This window comes from Bubalus kerabau, chromosome 5 (genome assembly GCF_029407905.1).
Source record: "Bubalus kerabau isolate K-KA32 ecotype Philippines breed swamp buffalo chromosome 5, PCC_UOA_SB_1v2, whole genome shotgun sequence".
Taxonomy (NCBI): domain Eukaryota; kingdom Metazoa; phylum Chordata; class Mammalia; order Artiodactyla; family Bovidae; genus Bubalus; species Bubalus kerabau.
In genome coordinates this window covers 58,740,509-58,761,010 of record NC_073628.1, presented here as the reverse complement: position 1 = coordinate 58,761,010, position 20,502 = coordinate 58,740,509, and the positions used below count along the sequence as shown (strand labels likewise).

General features: G+C 46.4%; 1 protein-coding gene across 1 annotated transcript; it reads left to right on the top strand.

Annotated features, from left to right (window-relative positions):
• The first annotated feature begins 6,517 nt into the window (after positions 1 to 6,517).
• C5H1orf116 (chromosome 5 C1orf116 homolog) lies at positions 6,518 to 20,184 on the top strand. Its single transcript, XM_055583557.1, has 4 exons — positions 6,518 to 6,677; positions 11,659 to 11,844; positions 14,201 to 14,378; positions 15,579 to 20,184. Exons 2-4 carry the CDS (start codon positions 11,740 to 11,742, stop codon positions 17,087 to 17,089), a joined length of 1,794 nt encoding a protein of 597 aa, XP_055439532.1. The 5' UTR covers positions 6,518 to 6,677; positions 11,659 to 11,739; the 3' UTR covers positions 17,090 to 20,184.
• Positions 20,185 to 20,502: the final 318 nt, after the last annotated feature.

Here is a 20,502-nt window from a genome sequence, read left to right as displayed (position 1 = left end):
TGTGTAGAGTCATCTCTTGTGTCGTTGAACAAGGATGTTTGCTGTGACCAGTGCATTCTCTTGGCAAAACTCTGTTAGCCTTTGCCCTGCTTCATTTTGTATTCCAAGGCCAAACTTGCCTGTTACTCCGGGTATCTCTCGACATCCTACTTTTACATTCCAATCCCCTATGATGAAAAGACATCTTTTTGGGGTGTTAGTTCTAGGAGGTCTTGTAGGTCTTCACAGAACTGTTCAAACATATAGTATCATGCCACCAGCAAATAGTGACAGTGTTGTTTCTTCCCTCCCAGTTTGGATTCCTTTTATTTCTTTTTCTTATCTAATTTCTGTGGCTAGGACTTCTAATAAAAGTGGTGAGAATGGGGATCTTTTTTTCGTTCCTGAATGTAGAAGAAAATCTATCAAATTTTCACCATTGAATATGGTGTTAAATGTTGAGCTATATTCCCTCTATACCAACTTTGATAAGCATTTTTATCATGAATGGGTGTTGACTTTTGTCAAATGCTTTATCTGCATTTATTGAGATGATCATGTGATTTTTATTCTTCCTTTTGTTAGTAGCATGAATTACATTCATTGATTTGTGAATATTGTCCATTCTTGTGACCCTGGAATAAATCCCAGTTGATCAGGATGTATGACCTTTTCATATATCGTTGGATTTGGTTTTCTAATATTTTGATGATGATTTCAGCATCTATATTCATCAGACATATTGGCCTGTAATTTTCTTTTTTGTACTGTCTTTGCCTGGTTTTGGTATCAGAAACCAGATTCTGGTGGTCTCATGGAATGAATTTGGGAGTGATCCATTCTCCTCAATTTTTTTTGGAATAGTTTGAGAAGGATAGGTATTAACTCTTCTTTATATGTTTGGTAGAATTCCCCCTGTGAAGCCATTCAGTCCTGGACTTTTGTTTGCTGGGAGTTTTTTGGTTACAAAATCAATTTTACTACTAGTAATCGGTCTGTTCAAGTTGTCTTTCTTCTTGACTCAGTCTTGGTAGGTTATATGTTTCTAAACATTTGTCCATTTCTTCTAGGTTGTCCAGTTCATTGGTATATAACAATTCATATCATTCTCTTCCAACATTTCTGATTTTGAGTCTTCTCTCTTTTTTCTTGATGAGTCTGGCTAGAGGTTTATCAATTGTATCTTTAAAAAAAATATAGCTCAATTTCACTGATCTTTTCTATTGTTTGGGGATGTCTATTTTATTTCTTCTCTAATCTGTATTATTTCTTTTCTTCTGTTGACTCTGGGCTTTTTCTTCTTTCTCTAATTCCTTTAGATGGTAGGTTTCTTTGAGATTTTCTCTTGTTTCTTGAGAAAGTCCTGTATGACCATAAACCTCCCTTTTAGAATGCTTTTGCTGCATTTCATGGATTTTGGAAAGCTTTGCTTCCATTTTCATTTATCTTAAATGATTCTGATTCCTCTTTGATATATTCATTGATCCACTAGTTTTTAAGTAGCAAGTTATTTAGTATCCATGTGTTTGTGCTTTCTTACTTTCTTTCTGTGATTGTGCCAAGCTGCAACTTGGAGTAAACAGGACTGAACCATTCACTTGGCGCAAGCTGGGGCACATGCTAAAGTGGTCAGGGGAAACCCAGCAGTCACTAGGGCAGTCTTCATTCCATCCTATTAACTCTGCCTTGAGGACAAGCCAGCATGCATGCGCTCCTCAAGAGCAGAGTTCAGGCTTTCCTCAGCCCTCCTGTTAGTCCCATTATTCCTATGACCAGCTAAGGGGTCTCATCTCCCCTGGGTAGGACCCCAGGACTGGGGTGCCCAATCTGTGGCCCAAACTGCTTACTCCCCAGGGTGGGTCTCTGCCTGCATAATCTCCCTTTCCCCCTGAGTCCCCTTCCAGGGGCACGGGTTCCGACATGATCACTTTTCTTTCCTTCCTATCTGATTATGTGTGTGTCTTTCTTACAGCGTTGGTTTACAGAAATCTTTCTGCCAACTTCCAGTTAGTTTTCAGAAAGAAGTGCTCCACGTGTACATTTATTTTTGTTGTGTTCACAAGGGGTGGGGAGTTCCCCGTCCTCCTACTCTGCCATGTTGATTGATCCGTGATGCCAATCTTCTTATGAAGAGATATTAGTGACTTGAAAGAATCCAATGATTTAAAAAAAAAAAAAAAAGCAAGAGCAGAAAATTCTAACACGTGGAGTAGAAAGTTAAAGTTTACGTTTCTGAGTACCTAGACACTAGCACATCAGAGGGAAATGGTTACAGTCTAATCCATATGTCTGGCTTATAACTGTCACCATAATATAAGTATGTATTCCATGGCCCTGTGTACTGCTAACACTGAAAAAAAATCACTATATTATAGTTATAATATACTTAATGCAAATTCTGTGAAAAGTATTCCAAGAAATAATAAGTTTGAGAAAGAAAATAAATTCTGAAATTGACAGTTTCAACAAATGATTTTGTGTAGAGCTATTAAGAGCTTGCTGGGAGATCCAAATATTATCCATTTATGCTCCCCAGCATTTTCCGGGGTTAAATATGGCTATAACCACAGTTCTTTGTAAATACTGCTAAACCTGATATTTCTTATTTATTAAACAATTTTTAAGTATAGATATCTATAATAATAAATAAAGAACATAAAGAATATAGAAGCATTTTAAGAAAGATAATGGAAATCAATCAGCCCATTGCCAGATGTTTTAAATTACTGCAGTGTAAAATATCATCAATTCAAATTTTTCATGGAGAGAAAGAGGACAATTACATGCTAGTGGGTTAAATCAAGAGATAATGTTCATTTTGCTAACAGATTACAATGAAGCAGCACCCAACATTCCAACATTCTATTCCAAAAGGTGGTGCTTGGGCTGAACCTTGAAGGAAGGCTGAGAGTAAACCAGGAGAACAGGGTGGGAATGGGTCCAAGCAAAGGGTGCAGGCCAGTAGCATGAAAAGATGACAGTTTCAGAAAAATTAGATGTGACTGTAATGAAGAAAATGGACGAATATGTGTTGGGAAAAGCATGTAGGCCCAGCTTATGAAGGTCTTTTTATGCCACACAGGGACCTTGAATTTCATTCTGAACCCTATGAAAATAGCCCCAAAGTATTTTAATCAGAGGAATGACAATTCAAATGTGGCTTTATAAAATGAGAGACAGGAAACAAGGAACTTCTGTAGTTACTTCCATCTTTAGTGGTCTGTGATCCTACAAATAGCGAAGTCCTGATCAGAGTGGAGAACAGTTATGAGAGTGATCTCACAGGAGATAGCGGGGGGGATGGTTTGAAGTACTGAGTCCGGGTGAGGTAATTAGCTGGCGTGGGGATAGAGCAGAGAGGCCAGGGCTAAGACAGGTTCCATTTCAAACATGTTAAGATTTGGCATTCCTTACAAAACTCACTGATGCTACTAGATGATCTCAGCCCCCAAACTTTTATTAATCCTGGGAAGAAAAGGACTACTGAATCCTCTAAGTTCTCATGGTAGGTGGGCCAAGCGGGGAAAAAGTTACTATGAGCAATTACTTAACAACAAAGTCATTTCAAAACTTCATCCAAATCCACTTAATTATGCCTTTTAGCTCCTATCTAATTATTTCAGGCTTAACACTAATATCAGTTTGGTGAGAACTTGGTGATCTACTTGATCCCTGAATTCCACATGGAATTCCCTATCAATTCCTTGGCTTATAGCCAAATTATAATCATCCTCATCTGAATCCTTTCCCAACTATTTTCTCTTGAAAGCAAGTTCTAGCTACTACTTCAGGAATAAAACCTTCCCTCTCCCTGATAGAAGTACTTTCAGAGACCTAACATGGAGTACCCTGCCCTATACTATGAACATAGTGGGCACCCAGTGTTCCCTAGGGCTGATGATAATACATGTTCAGAGTGACTTCATTTTTTTTTCCCCCTTTGGAGAGGAAAAGGAGAAAAAAGGCACTGCTAGGATGTGACTGTAATGTGAATGAGTAAGTATCATGAATGGTTAGATGGAGGTCCACTGTGTTTTACAGAGTCCAACTTTATAATGAGCCCAAAGAGGAAAGAGTGAGTTTCCTCAATGAGAAGGCTGTACTGAAAAAGGAAATAAACTAGTTTCTGACAGTGGAGAAGATGACTGTACCGCAGCAGAACGCAAGGACGGAGAAGTGAGGAGACGGATGAGTCAGGGGAGCTGGACTGTAATTAGACTCCACAGTCAGGTCATCAAATAGGAATTCACATACAAAGAAACAACATACACTCCTATCAAGTGATGACATACATCAACCACGGAGCTTTAGTCTCTCAGGTGCTTCTAACTTTGGAAATCCTCTTTCCCATAGTCCAGGCCTCCTTCCCAATTCTCTTGGAAACTCAGAGACCTGATATTTCTCCTGCACCAAAGTAAAGAAAGCAAAGAAAAACCAAGCAAGATCCCAAGGAAAATATTTAAAGATATGGAGAGTGAAAAACACCACATTCAGAATAGCGATTTGTTTCAGCTGGACTGTATGTCTGTTTTGAGGACGCAGGAAGGAATGGAGGTGCAAAGTTTGTAAACAACTTCTACTGTAATGTTAATGTTCTATTAGGTATAGTGCTGTTTGCTATGCCAAAGTATCTGAAATATATCATCATTTTCAAAAAAAGAATTTTTTTGAAAAAAGGAAAGAGAGCAATAGTAAGATCATTTTGTCTATGTCCCTACTTCTACCTGGGAAAAGATAGGGGCCCTTCCTAATTATTGTAATTTTACTATAAACTGAAAAACTGTTCACAAACAAGACTATGCCTCCTCTCATCTTTGAGGTTAATGCTCATAGGTCAATTCATTTTTTTTAAGCAAATATTCAAATTGCACACCTATGAAGCTGGATCAGCTTCAGTGACTGAATCCTTGGGTGTAATTCTAGTTGCATTGAACTGATTTGGAGATGCCCTTCCTGTTTTGTTAGTATCATGACATCATACATATTTGAATGAAACATCAGGAAGAGAGATCACCAGTCAGCTGACTAAATGCTCAGGCAGCTCTGTTATCCACATGCACTGATAGGTGCTGAGTTATTCCAGGCTTCCTCAAACCTCCTTTCTCCTCACTAGTCCTGCCCTGCCTTTTCTGTACTTTAGCCCCATGATCAGTGCCCTTCTGCAATGATCACAACTGCAGAGATTACACAGGGAAAAGATGAAAGTTGTGCGTCATTCTTGTTCTAAAGGACAGAAACAGCTACAAGACAGAAATGAGGCAAGAAGGGTGAGTCTAGTTATTAGAATTAGACCTGTACATTATCTGTGTACTTCACGTTTCCTACTTAGGATTTTTCTCCAAAATAGAGAATGATTGGCATCATATTAATACAAGGCAAACTTGGCATCATACTGCCTGAGTTGAAATCCGTGCTCTGACACATCCTAGCTACATGATCTTGAGCAAGTCATTTCTCCTCTTTGTAAAAATTTGTATAATTATAGTGCCTACTTTTCAAATAAAGAATAAATGAAATGATGTATGAAAATGCTTAGCACAGCACAATTCCCAGGGCATAGCAAGAGCTTTAACAAAATGTTGGCAATTACTATGTGCATTGATTTTAATTTTTCTTCCTGCCCTTTGGTATCGAGGATACCATATATCCAGGAAAATCCAGTTTCCAAGCAAAAGGTATATCTGGTGAAAGTGATTGCCATTCCTAGAGGAAGACTCCTTCCTGAAAGCTTTGGATTCTCTCACCTACTATCTTCGCCCTACTTTCTTCCAGCTCTTTTAACTACAGGTACCAGAAATCTGCCATTGGAAGGAGATAAGAGTTGCAGAACTGATTGGTAGCTTCTTTCGTTTTTATTTCTTCATATTCATTGCTACCTTCCACACACAGCTAAAAGACCAGAGACCCAAACGACGGCGTACATGTTCTCTCCTTCAAGGCTGTCCGGTCCGTTTTTTTCATCAGAATAGGGATCTCTTGAGAGAGAAAACAGTTTTATTTCCCCCCCGAAGAGCTTTGTCACGGTGTCTCAGGGCCAGCGTCCCTGTCCTTAGACGCCTTCATCCGTGGTCCTGAGTGGAGCTGCTAGGATTATGAGCTGCTGGGAAAACACTTAAGGACGACAGTGTCTCTGAAAGACTGGAAAAGCGACTAGCAAAACTGGTCACAAAGGATTTTGACCTTGAATAATTCAGGGGGATACTTCGAGAGGAAGAAGGTAGTTACAGATAGAAACTCAAGCTTCATACAGGCGCACGGAAAAGCACACTGCCCAGTGGACTGCGTGTCTCTGTATCAAAAATTTTTAAAGGGATAACAGGCCAACTCTTGTCCAAGCCTCAGCCCAAACCAGCGGCTCCTCCTCCCGGCCCTTGGCTGTGGTTAAAGGCTCTCTATTGGCTCTCAGCGAGGGAAGGAGGGCCAGAGGCGATTGGCCAAGTGCGCCGACCCCGCCCGCGCCCTCCCCGGGGAAACAGCTGGAAGCAGACGAGGGGAGGGAGGCCTGGGATTGGCTGGGAGTCGGGCTGGGTGGGGTGAGGCCGCGCGGATGAAGCCCTTACCTGTCCAGGTGAGTCAGGAAGAGGTCAAAAGAAGAAAGCAGTAGGAGACTGGGCACGCTGTCTCTGTCTCCGTCTCCGCCCTTTGTAATACGAGGGTATTCTCTTCTTTTCCCCTCTTCAGTCACCCGCCCATTGAAGGTGAGTTAATTACTAACCAAATATTGCTTACTCTGCAGCAAGAGTCGGGGTCTTCGTGGGAAGTCAGAACTACAGAGTTGAGCCCTTTATAACGCAGCTCGGGGACTTTCCTCTCTCTTCCTCAACTCTCTGAGTCCAGTAGTGCACCAGAGTAGGTTGATAGCTGGAGACAGGAGTGCTTTTCTGGAGACCAGGGCTGAGACGCATTTGTTTATTTTTTTTTTTTTTCTTTTTTTCATTTGCCTGTTTAGGTTGGATAAAGCATATTGTGCAGGCAACAAGAAAAGAATACAGGTTTGCTTTAGAAATTTCCATCTCTGCGCAATTGAAATTGAGTTGTGATTTTGGAAGAGAATATTTGGAGTAGACGGAGTAGAAATGGAAAATCGCCCAGGGGAGGAAAAGTGCTTTGTTTTTCCATTGCATTTCTAACAGGAAATCTTCCCATAGCTTTATCAACTCAATGTCTATCTTTATTTAAATAAAAGGTGCAGTGTGTGTGTGTTCTGTGTGTGTGTGTGTGTGTGTGCGCGCGCGCGCGCGTGCAATAATGGAGCTCCTTGTGGAAGGGTGTGGAAGGTGTGAGCCATGCTAGGTTGTTTGTAAGGCGATGTGAGGTTTGGTTACATTGGAAAAACTCCAAGTCAGGTTACCAGCTCATCTTTGGAAACCCGCGGATAATCTGGTTGCAAAGTCAAGCCTATTTGAGTTCAACCTCATTAAATTTCTTACTTTGCCTGTTAATAGACACAAGGACTGGCAAACTGGAAGCTACTCAACTGTGCCAGGGCCCCACCCACATTAATATTTCACCAGAGCATGTCAAATCTAGTAGGAATTCCTATTAGAATGTACTGTGGCAAGGTCCAGAGAGGAGAACCAGACCAGTGCTGTGGTTTGCTTTGCGTTCCTTCAGGTGTCCCAATTGGCAGTATGTGTGGCAGGTCTCCCTGCACATGGACACTGGGTGTAGAAGTCAAGTCAGAGTAATAAGTCAGCTCTCCGTCATCTAGCTTGTGGGGGTTAACACTCTCTTCCTTAACTTCACGCCTTTTCCTCCTGCTTCCAGAAAAAAGGAAGTGGGAAGATCTAGTGTCAGGATCCCAGAGCGTGGCACGCAAGCCCTGAATGAATATATTGGGTTTCTTCCTGGCACCTGAACCTTTAGGCTCTAGTTCAGCCCACACCCCAGAACCAGCCCGCCAAGCTCACTGACTGAAGGCTGCCACAGATGGTGACCTTGTCAACAATAAAGATGAGCTGCGATATCAAGCAAAGCTCTTCTGCACAGGGGATATTTCCACCCCACTCTCTCTCAACTCCACTGGTGAAAGAGGCAACTATATAATTGCCTAAACTTACATGGAAACCTGCCCATGTGCTTGTGGAGAGGGATACACATACAGAGCAACTTTTAGTCTTCTTGGCTTTTTAGGATGTTCTCCAGCCCAAGGCACATTTGACTGGTCAGCAGGAGAACTGGAGACCTGGAGATAGGAAATCTCTTTGACCACTGGGGAGAGAGATGAGTTCTTAGAGGATTTTGGGTGGTTTCATGGGAGGAGAGTGGCAAGAGGGCCTTCAGATTATTCAGGAGGTACAGAGAAGCCAAATAGGAGAGAGGCTGAAGCCCTCTTCCCACCCCACCCTGTCCAGACGCCAGAATGCCACATGCCATTTTTTTACTCTCCTCCAAAGCTTGGCTGGCTTCAGGGAGTAGTTAATATTTAATATGCCTTTGCACGGGTGACCCTGATACAGGCTGTGCACATGTCTTAATTCATTCCTTTCTCCCCTCAAGCTGCCCAAAGAGGTCAAGTATTCAAAGATACCAAACTCTCACCTTGAGTGTTTTGCCTGTTGCTCCGCTTATCAAGTAGAAATACCACAGATTTCAATGGCCGCCCTGAAACAGCCCCCAAGTTTCAAGGCTGTAAAGTTGGTGGAAGGAAATGCAGCATCCAGGTCAGGTCAGCCTGGTGAAGGAAGGAGAGGGAGTAGGAAGAAGAGAAGGCGTCTTCACAGTTCAGACTTTAGGGATCAGAACACTGGGTGTGGAGAGGAGGTGGAAGCACATTGAGGCTCATTCGGCTTTGGTTTCAGCTTCAGGTTAATCTCTGTGGTGATTCTGTTGTGCTTACTTGAGCATCAGTGGCATTTAATGTCATTTCTTTACTCTGGAAATATCTGTTGTTGGGACAAAAAGCTGAATTTTCAAAAGAGGATGTTCCTGGGGTTTTCAGTGTTTAATCAAGGGTGGCCAATGGTCCTTCTTTAGGTACATGGCCCTCTTGCATGTGGAAAGCCTTTGTGATACCCTCTAGAAGGGCTGGGAGCCACAGGCTGTCCCATACATGCAGTTACATAGATTGTTTCATACTTCCCATAGGAAGGGGTTAGAAAGAACCCCAGATTTCTTAGCTGTCAAATGGAGAAAATGTCACATCCTGCCTAAGCTAGCAGTTTAAAAAAAAAAAAAAAACTCAATTAGCATATCTGAACGCACTTTATAGACTATACCCTGCTGTGTTTTTTGAAGCAGTGCTGTTCATATTGTTTCTATCTCTTCCAGCTGCTTCAAGCCATCCCTGGTTCCAAAGTGAGAGTGTAATAGGCTGCCCTGGGAGGAAGGAGAGGCTAGCAAACCCCTGTAAAGTCCGATGCATGCTTAGAAGAACAAGGCAGTCATTTTTCTCTGAAAGGAAAAGGCAGCATCTGCTCATCTGTTCACAGAGAACATTCCATTAATTACAGTGAGTCACTTTTAACAGTTACTGCCCCCATGTTACAGATAGGAAAGCTAGAGCCAATAAAACAGACCCTTGGATCTACACTGACTTCTTGGAAACAATACCTTTGTCTTAATAAAGTTTTGCATGCCCTGGGCCTACTGGGGCTAATAAATGTTACTGTAACTGAAGGTGTTTCCCAAAACTCCATTAAGGCACATATTTTCTGGGAAATAAAATATTTGAAAAAGAGCTTGCAGTAATACTGTATAAGCCAAAAGAGAGACCTTCTAACAGTGCAACTCAGTAGACTCTAGAATGAACGACAAGTGTCTTCATCTAGCATTTTTTGAGTGCCTTCTGTGTGCCTAGGCTAATGGATGAGAGATGAGGGATGGATCCTCTTTGTTGGTCTCAACCCTACAGAATGTTAGAAATGAGTTAGTACCTTTGGAAGTCAGTGACCTAGTCAGTCATTAATGGAGAGGCTAGCTGAGGTGACTGAACTTCACCTCGCATGACTTCTCACGTTTCATTTGTTTCATTGGGGTTTTGGATAATGGGGAACTAGTGAAGGAACTCGTGAAGGAAACCCAGGAGTTATCTTCACCCATGTTGATTCATCACTGCACTTCATCTCTGTCCCCTCTGGTCCCCTCTCTCTCTCCTAAGAGGCTCTGGGCCCTCGTGAACTACACATATCTTGCTCACAAGGGATTGACCCTCTTCCTTCTCCATTGTTCTGCCCCTCCCTGCCTGTGGCACTTGAGGGCCTCCACCCCAGCAGGAGAGGAGCTCTAGGAGGCCTTGTGCTTGTCAGCTTGAGGTGGTTGGCAGGCTGACTCCCCCAGCACAGCCCAAACCTGACTTTGGCATTGGAAGCAACTGTTGGTACAGGCTGAAAAGACAACCTGCCCTAGAATCTGAACCCCAAATCTCAAGATGTCAAATCAAATTCAGTTTTCCAGGACATTTTTCCTCATACTGGGAGCATAGGAAAAGATGGTAGAAAATAAGACATGGCATTGTGAGGAAAACATGGATTCAGAATCCAACAAACTATATTCTAATTCTAAACTCTTCCCCCATGTCCTTTCTTGATCTTGGAACTGTCTTTTAATCTTACTTCTTCTAGAATTTCATTTTAACATGGGAGAGTCACCTTTGGCCTTTCCAACTGTGGTGGAGTTTTCCCCACGAACAGGCATATGAAAACCCCCAGGACTTCCTGAAGACAGATGGCACTAACCTTCCTTTGCTATTTCTGTTGGCACAATGAAATTGAAGCCGTTCTTTCCCTGTGAGTTGGAGTTGGAAGGAAGCTACCTAGGACTTTGCTCTTGTTCATTCAAGACAGGCTAGGGAACCTCATTGGGAATAAGTGCAGCCTCAGAGGGGGTGATGCATGAGAGAGGAACTAGGTCTGTGTCAACCACTGGGGTGCCGTGCACACACCTCCCAGACTTGGGTGATGATGGTGGCTGTGGTGGGACCCATCGCGATGATGTTGATGATGTGGCTATGGTAGCAGCTGACAATTACAGGGCTGCACACTGCACAAAGTGTTTTAAAAGGAGTATCTCATTATAAATTCATGACAACCCTTTGAGGTAGGTACTGTTTTGCCCCTGTTCCTTTAAAAACAACAACAACAACAATTTTGTTTCCCTTGCTTCAGTCTACTTTGATCCAAGTTGGATCTTGTCTTTTTCTTATTACAAAAACAATGGTAGTGACTCAATTATTCCTAAGCATTTGCTAATTTACTACCAACTACACTGTGCTAACTGTTCTCATTTAATCTAATTATTATTAACCCTATTTAATGAGGAAAAACAGACTCAGAGTAATTTGCCTCAAATCACATCACTGTAAATGTTGGAACTGGAATTGGAACCCAGATCCAGCTACTCTCCAGAACCGAAGGTTTAACCCCTGTAATACCAATGCTAGTAATGAAAATCTAGGTTAAGTTCCCTGGTTCAGAGGAAAAAAGTGACTGAGAGAAATGATGGAGTCTCCCTTCTGCTGAACTGCTTCTCCACCACCTGAGTCCGTCCTCCTGCATGTGTGTGTCCAGCTTGTGTGTCCCTGGTGCAGGCTGGGGGTCAGGGTCTGGGCATGGCTGAGCATGGCCCCTTCCAGCTCTCTGCTTGCTTGGTGTCCCGGGCGCCATGCTGCTCCAGGGCCTGGGCAGAGCCTCGCTGGAGCCTGGCTCAGCTCACACATGGCTTTGATTCTTCTCTTTTCAGGCCCAGCCTGGGACATTCTTCACTTCCCTTCACTTCCCCTCTGGGAGCCCCTTTCACCACCCCTGCACCTTGCTTCAGGCGATGCCCGAGAGAGAGCTGTGGCCAGCAGGGCCTGGCTTGGAACCCGCAACCCGCGTCGGCAGCTGCGACAGTATGATGAGCACCACCTCCACCCGCTCTGGATCTGTACGTACTCTCTCTGTCTGCAGCCTGGCCCGCTCTCTGCACCCTGCCCTGCCCTGTCCTGCCCTACCCACCACCGTCCTTGCTCACTGCTCCTTGTCTTTCATCTTCCTCGTCAGGGAGTGAAGCACGCCAGGCAGTATTTTGCCTCTGAGTCACCCCTGCTTCTATAGAGAATAGGGTGGGACAACCCCAGACAGTATTAAGACAAATGAGACTTTTTCCCAGTTCTTATTAGGTTGGGAGGTTTAATTCAGATGAGAGAATGGGTCAGTGATCTCAGGCCACAGTGAAAACAGAGTGTAGATCCCTGTGGATTCCTCAAGTCCTCTGCAATGAGCAGCCTCACTTCAGTCTTTCACAAAGATCAAAGAGCACAGAGCAGTTAAGAGCCTGGGTTCTGGAGCCAAGCAGATCTGGGTTCTCTACGTAGAAGCTCCATGATCTTGGGCAAATTACTTTATTTCTCCAAGTTTCAGTTTTAAGATGAGGATAATGTTAATCCTGAATTCATAGGGTTCTTGAGAGGAATAAATGAAACACATGTAAAGCATTTAGTACCTGCCTCTATCTAGAAAAGAAATAGCCTATCTGTAAGTACAGATTGAGAATCTTCCAAAATCATTGTGTTTATTTGTGACATGTAATAAGTTGTAGTTTTTCTAGGCATGGATTTAAATCTCAATTACTATAAGATTGGTGTCAAAAAATAAGTCTGCCCTATGTCCAAATATAAGCATTCTTTTGTTATGGGTGCTTATCATATACATGATAACCCTTGATAATGTATACTTTATTGCTCTATATCCTATATGTAGAGATATTTCAAAGTTTAAAGATCATAATGATCTCTACTGAATGTTGAAGATGTTTAGTTGGTGAGTTTTGATATGTAAAAATGGAGTAGAAAAAGCAGCACATAATGCACAAAAGCTGAAAGTGCAGACAATCTGTATATAATTTCTTTTTGACCCTAGATGATGGGGCGACAGAGATAGCTTCCTGTCTGTTAGGCAGAGACCAACATGAATAGTTACATAGCACTGGACACAGAATGTGGCAGGAGTTAAAGGTTGTCAAAATGAATCACCCACAAAGGAGAAATTCAGAGCTGGAGTCTCGGCAAGACTATTTTAGGAAGAAGAGGGCAATAAAGAAGATTTTGTTCACAGAACCTCTGGAGCCAGCATCAAGGCTTCTAAGGGCTATATTTGGGACTTCCCTTGACATGTAGGTCTCCCTCAATCAACTGACAGATGACTCCTTATGGAGCCTGAGGGACTGGAAAAGTCATTCCAACAACCATTTCCCCTCTGCCTGAGATACTTTTAGGGTTTTCTCAAAATCTTTCCTGGCCATCTGAATGAGTCTGAAGAATATATAACTCTGCAGTGACTCAAACATTAGGAAGAGGGGTAGAGACGCTAGGAAGGGACTCAGGCCAAATCTCCTGTATTCCCATCTGCCCTTTTTGTCCTCCCTTCAACCTTCAACTTTGGAGAACAACTATTCAATGGATCTTCCTGGCCTTGCAGAACACGGCAGTAAGAATCTGAAATGGCCATAACCTGTTCTTCCAAACATGCCTGTGTGCTTTTTCATTATAAAAACATGTATCTCAATTTCTGCATAATAGTTAACACTAAGTTGCTCTCCCCTCTCCCCATACCAGTCTGTCCACCTTCCTGCCTTAAGTTAATTATTTGCTTAAGAAATGCACACTTTTTTTAACGTTAGCCAGAGCCAAATGCCATCAGGAAAGTAAATACACAAGGGGAAGAAAAATTCTGCATGGAATGCATTTCAAAGTCAAGTATAAATTATTTAGTGAATTTATCTGTGACCAGTCATGCCACTGTTCCTATTGGCCTGGCAGCGAGTAGTTGACTCTCTTTCCTGTTTGTTCTCATACTGTCCTTGACATGCCAGATCAAGGATGCAGAAGTACTTTGAAAAGTTCAAAGCAATACCATTTTAGGTATTGCTTCAGGTTTAAGATCAAATCATTAAGTTATACACAAAGTTGAAGTACTTGACATAGGTCACACAGAGGAAGTAGAACCCAGGACCTTCTAATCTGTGCCCGTAAGCGTTCCACCCAGGACTTAGCAAATGAAAAGCCCTTTGCAGTCTGCCTGCCCAGCTGTCAGAGCTGGGTGCCAGGGGGACCGCAGCCCGACAGGCTCTGCCCTCCCGGTGCTTGCGGCTTCAGGAAGCAGCTCCAGCAGGTCTGCAGAGTGGCATGGTGGGCAGGTGTCTGGTTCTTCGGCATTCCTTCCCCAAGGCAGGGTGGCTCTTGGGCCCCACCAGTTTCTGGAGAGCTGCCTGTCACAGCTCCCCCGCCCTCTCCTCACTCCAGAGTGACAGCAGCTATGACTTCCTGTCCGCTGAAGAGAAGGAGTGTCTGCTCTTCCTGGAGGAAACCATTGGCTCCCTGGACACCGAGGCTGACAGCGGGCTGTCCACCGAAAAGTCTGAGCAAGCCACAACTCCCCGGGGTCCCCGAGCACTGCCCACGACCCAGCCTGCCCCCCAGGGTAAGACAGACTGTCTAAAAAAAAACAAAAAAAGACTACATCCTCCTGGCCACTTTCCCTCTTGTCTGCCCTTTGCTCTAAGAGTCATGGGCAGAAGAAGGAACAAGCACTCTCCTCTCTACTTGTGGCTAGAATAAAGCCTTGTCCCTGGAGGGAAGGCGGGATTGTCCAAGATAGCTTCTTGTGCCTTTGTATGAAGTATCAAAAGTCTGGGAGGGAAGGGGATTTGACCACCTCCCACGCTCTTATGGAGACATTCTAAAGCCATATGACCACCAAGGTAGGGGAGAGAAGCAGCGAGGGGTGGGTGGTTGGCCCTGGAAAACCTGAGTCAGTCTGGGGAGCTAATCTGGGTGACCCAGAGGATGAGGCTGCAGAAGATAAGAAAAGGGAGGGGCTCCCTTAATTTCAGTGGGTGGCACCTTGAGGGCCTTGTGAGAGAGTGTGGAATGATGTTGCGGCTCAGTAGATGGAGACAAAGATGGCATGTAAGTGTGGCCATACATCCCAGGAAGACAGTCCCATTGGTATTAGGACTGCAATCACTTCTTCATACACTTGGCAAGTATTTATTGACAATATGTTAGACCCTCTGTCTGTGGTGATACAGCAGGAAGTGGGGACGTGGGCCTGCCCCTGCTGCCTGGTGCTGATTTCCTGGCCCAGTGGGCCTGATGCTTATGCTTACTCACTGGAAAGGAAGAGCCCATATCACCCTGTGGCGCAGACACAGCTGTGGCCATTACAGAGTCATCCAGGTGTTTACAGGAAGTGGAGGTGGAAGAAGGCAGATGCCTGGTGAGGCAAGAGCAAATCACCTGTTGATGCTGTTCAAGCTCAGTGCTTTCCACTGGACTCAGTTACCTGGGAGCCCCAGGACAGCAAGAAATGGACTGTCCTGAATCCCAACCATCCTGTATCTGTAGAGATTAGGAAGAGCCTGAGTCAGGGACACAGAGCTGTCTGGGCTGCCCTTTGCCCAGCCACCAGGAAATCCTAACCCTTGGTTGAAATAAATCTGCTAAGATTGATCTGTTGTCTAAGAAAGCGTCCTTCAAGAACAAAGAGACAACAACAACAAGCAGACAAAAACCCATCCATTGCAACTTGGAGATCAGAGTGTGGGAAGTGTTTTCTTTCCCCTTGACACCAGGGTTCTCACTGCCTACTCTTCTTCACCTGTTCCCCTGACTCTTACAGGACATCCAGAGGAAATAACTGGCCGAAGACCAGAGCCAAAAAGAGTGACTCCATTCAGCTCAGCTCATCCACCTGGGCCCCAAAGCCTGAGCCTCAGGTCTGGCTCCTACAGCCTCCCCAGAAATATCCACATCGGCAGAAACCAGAACCTCAGAAAAAGCACCACCCTGACTAACAGCCATAATCCAGGGGGATCCGAGGGACTTGTCTCGGGACCTGAGACAGAGCAGGTCAGCCAGAGCCGTGAGCCCAGGCAGACACTGGCCGCACCCCCAGACACTGCCCTTGAGCTGGACGGGGCACTCATCCCTCAACCGGAGGCTTTCCAAGACACTCAGCCCCAGCAGCGTGGGCAAGGCAGCCTGCCCAGAGGACCAGGGGAGCTGAGCCCCAGGCCCCAGGTCCACCCATCACTTAGCTCCCAGAGAAACAGGGAGCCTGCTCCAGAGGCCATGTCCCAAAAAGCCAGTGAGAAAGGCTCAACCGGGGAACCTGCGCCACCTCGGCCTCCTCCCCTGGTGTCCTCTCGGGATGCAGGCTCTGGAGATGCGGCCGTCCTGTCAGGGGGCCATCCAAGTGCCCGACCGGCCCCCCTCACGGCCCCTAAGCCCCGGAAACTGCCGCCAAACATTGTCCTGAAGAGCAGCCGCAGCAGTTTCCACAGCGACCCCCAGAACCGGCTGTCCCGCCACTCGGAGGCTGCGCCCGGGGACCCCAGCCCCGCCTCGTCCTCGCTGCAGGAGCAGAGGAAAGCACGCAGGGAAGCACTGGAGAAGCTGGGGCTGCCGCAGGACCAGGAGGAGCCCAGCCCCCGCTTAAGTAGGCCCTCCGTCAGGCTCAAGGAGACTGGCGCTCAGGCCGTGTCCCCGACCCCAGCTCAGGTCCCCGGAAGGGCCCCGGCCGCTGCACCAACGCAGGGCCCTTCTCCAGGGAAAGCACCAGCTCTGGCCCGGCCGCCTTCTCCAAGCAAGGTTCTGGTTCCCGCCCAGGAACCCACTCCGGGGACAGCTCCAGCTGCCAAATCCACGCCAATTCCTATCCCGAAGGGCCCGCGGGCACACAGTCCCCTGACTCAGCGGAAGCCAGACTCCGGGCTAACCCTCCAGGAGAGCGGTGTCCCTGGCCTCAGACAGATGAGCTTCAAGTCCAACACCCTGGAGCGGTCAGGCATCGGGCTGAGCAGCTACCTCTCAGCCGAGAAGGCTCCCAGCCCCCAAACCAGCACCTCTCTGGAAAAAGGCTCCTTCCTGGACAGGATCTCGCCCAGCGTTTTGCGTAATTCCCGGCCGCGCCCGGCCTCCTTGGGCACCGGGAAGGACTTCGAGGGTATCCAGGTGGGCAAGCTGGCTGACCTGGAGCAGGAGGGGGGCCCCAAGCGCCTGTCTTTCCAGGGGCAGAGCCGAGACAAGCTGCCCCGGCCCCCCTGTGTCAGTGTCAGGATCTCCCCCAAGGGGGTGTCAGATGAACACAGAAGGGAGGCGCTGAAGAAGCTGGGCCTGCTGAAGGAGTAGGCCGCTGGCCACCAGCCCCAGCCACACAGCCCCGCCCCGCACCCCACTGCCCGGGCTGGGGCCCAGAGCTCGACTCAGGAGCTGTACGGGGTCAGCTCCTCTCCAGTGGTCTCCTGTCTCTGGGGAAGAGACTGGAGCACACATTTATATTCAGAGAAGCTGTGCCAATGAAAGTGAAGTCGCTCAGTTTTGCCCGACTCTTTGCAACCCCATGGACTGCAGCCCACCAGGCTCCTCTGTCCATGGGATTCTCCAGGCAAGAGTACTGGAGTGGGTTGCCATTCCCTTCTCCAGGGGATCTTCCTGACCCAGGGATTGAACCCGGGACTCCTGCATTGCAGAAGACGCTTTACCGTCTGAGCCACATGGGAAGCCCTCAGTGCCTGCGCAAATGATCCTGAAGAGGATTTCCACAGGAGGCTCTGTGTGTGTGTGTGTGTGTGTGTGTGTGTGTGTGTGTGTATTATAGGCTGTATATATCACTGATGCTATTTATATGACACAAGGAGTCATTGCTCAGAATTCTGCTCTGGTTGAAAATTTTCTTATGTCGGGTAGAGTTCAGCCTAGAACTGAGTGGAGAGGCATGGCTGAGCCTGAGAAAAATAGTTAAATGAGACAATAGATGTACCCGTGACATTAGGCAAATGCAGGGTCACGTGAAACGTGGCTCCCTCAGAATCCCGGCAGTGGATGGAGACTGGCTCAGCCCTTGCTGGAGTCCCCTCTCACTTCTGGCCTTCTGGACAGGGGCCCACAGCCAAGGAGTCTGTCTGCGGCCCTCTCTCACTGTCCTTAGTCCTGAGGATCAGACACATCCTGACACTTGTTGGTCTGTGGAGGCGGGATGAATGTCTACACACCACACTTCCCCTGGGGAAGGTCTTGTCCTTGGGCTTGTTAAATTCAGTAATAAACTATGACGGGCCCTGACTCCGAGATCCCTGTTTTTCCTGCTCTGAATCTCCCATCTGCACAGGACTGAAGCCAGGGCTGGGTCAACAGTGAGTTAGGAACTCAAGCCTAGAGACATTGTAAATACCAAGAAACTCTTGAAAGCCTTTGTCTATGTGATTGCAAGTTATTTTTTGATTTCCTCAATTCCTATGGAAAATCAGCACATTACATTCTCTGCTAATTATTTATTTATAGACTGTCAGAGCTGGGAGGGACTGTAGAGACACTCTAATCCAATCCTGTTAGGGAAGGGAAGTGACTCATCATGGTCACTGTGCCATTAGTGACAGAGCTGACATCAGAGCTGGGGCTCCCATTCCTGCCCACACTGCAGGCCCCTCCCCTCCAGCAGGGCCCTTGTCTATCCACACAGCACCCTCAGGACCGGCAGTCACCAACAGAAGTCTAACCTGAAAGCTCTTCAAGCTCTAAAGTGTCTTCTGAAACAGCAGAGATTAAATGTTCAGGATCATATTTAGTGTTGTGGCTTCTTGTTTAATTTGGGGAAGTAGCCATCTAATGACTCATATTAATCCCAAATTCCCTGACCAAGTCATGCAACTTGCAAACACACCAGAGGGTACTGTGGGGAGGTGGTATGGGCTTACGAATACAAGCCTGGAGATTGGACATAGCTGGACATAGCCCCTGCTTCCCCTTAGGAAATAAATACTGTTCAGAGACGTGACCTGGTTGGAGTCCACGATGCCCAAATATGGGGGGCGGATAAAGGGAAGCAGGTTGAAAGTGTGCCCTGTAGGTCTGCTGAGCATTTCTGGACAATGTCCTTAGGACCAGCACATCAAGGCTCGGTGTTTCTGAAAATGATGAGAGGGTTAAGGTAAGGACAACAAATGACTACACCCTGCTCTGGCATGTGGGGTGTGGGTGCATGTGAGGTGTGGGTGTGACAGTTTCTGTATACACTCCACACACACACACCCAAAAGCCTACCACCTTGCTCCTGGCCCTGGGTGAGAACCAGGCCTGTCACAGCCAACAGGGTCTCCCATGATGGGCTGAGTCACGTATTATCTCAGAACCCCCCCACCCCAGCCTCCAAGAGAGAAGGCCTTTCCTGCATGGTCCACCACAATGCATTGGGTTGAACTGCTTCTTAAGATGCAACTTGATGAAAGCTCACTTTATTTTTTATTAATTTCCGTGATAAACAGGGAAGCTTGGGGCTAGCTCTAAAGTATGACTTGGTAGGAACCTGGGGCCCTGGCACCAACACAAGGCTGACTAATATGGGTTGGTCAGGGGCTGCTGCTGCTAAGTCACTTCAGTCGTGTCCAACTCTGTGCGACCCCATAGATGGCAGCCCACCCAGCTCTCCTGTCCCTGGGATTCTCCAGGCAAGAATACTGGAGTGGGTTGCCATTTCCTTCTCCAATGCACGAAAGTGAAAAGTGAAAGTGAAGTCTTTCAGTTGTGTCTGACTCCTAGCGATCCCATGGACTGTAGCCTACCAGGCTCCTCCATCCATGGGACCTTCCTGGCAAGAGGACTGGAGTGGGTTGCCATTGCCTTCTCCATCCAGTTGCCAACTCAGTCAGGGGCACCTCCTGTTAAATTCCACTTCCTGGGGAGGGCAGCTTCTCTCCCAGACACAGCAGAGTTACACACAGCCTACCCTTCTGTTCTGTATTCTCATCCTGCCCAGTTCCCCAAATCTCCCAGTTTGAGATACTCCCACTCCCCTCCCTGTGGAGAACCATGCTTTCCCATGTCCTCGGCCTTCAAAGAGCATGTTTTGCTCTAAGGATGGTCTTTGGGATTCAAGGATTGCATAATAATTGGATGATAAATAAATATTATCCAACAAATAATTGGATAATAAATCCAAAGCCAGTTGTTCTCATTTTGAAGAAGGTCAAGGGGACTCAGAGAGGACATCCACCATCCTGAATTGTATCCATCTTCTTATTCCAAATAGGATTGCTCTTCATTCAGCTTGAACTGATTGAGGAAGAGCTGGAAGTGGGGTCAGGGTTATTCTCATCCATTTTTGAAGGATTTTGGGCAGAAGTTTGTAAAGGCTATTCATTTGATTTTAAAAGCTACAGTGACAACTCTGTCTCCACATGGCCTTATTTCTCCGCTATACCGTGCCTGGTGCAGTCTTACCAAAAACAGACCGTCTGCCAGATAGAGGAGCTGGCCCCTCAGCCCAGCACAGTGGGCTGGCCCCTCCTCAGCCTAGCAGAGTGGGTTCTGTGCCCTCAGGTGTGTTGGCAGCTACCCCTCTGAATCATTAATTTCTGGGCATTAATGCCCACCCTGGGCATTCTTCAGGCACACACACTGTCCGACACACAGGCCAAGGGATGGGCCCAGACAGCTCTCAGGTGGCCCCCTCCAGAGTGGAATGTGTGGTCTGGCAGATGCCACCCTGGGTGAAAAGATATGCAAAAGTCGGTGTTCATCCCATGGAAGATGGGCAAGGGAAAGAC

Coding starts and splice junctions, on each gene's coding strand:
- C5H1orf116 (XM_055583557.1), top strand. CDS start 11,740: ATGCCCGAGAGAGAGCTGTGGCCAGCAGGGCCTGGCTTGGAACCCGCA. Junction 11,845..14,200: donor CCTCCACCCGCTCTGGATCT/GTACGTACTCTC, acceptor TCCTCACTCCAG/AGTGACAGCAGCTATGACTT. Junction 14,379..15,578: donor GACCCAGCCTGCCCCCCAGG/GTAAGACAGACT, acceptor TGACTCTTACAG/GACATCCAGAGGAAATAACT.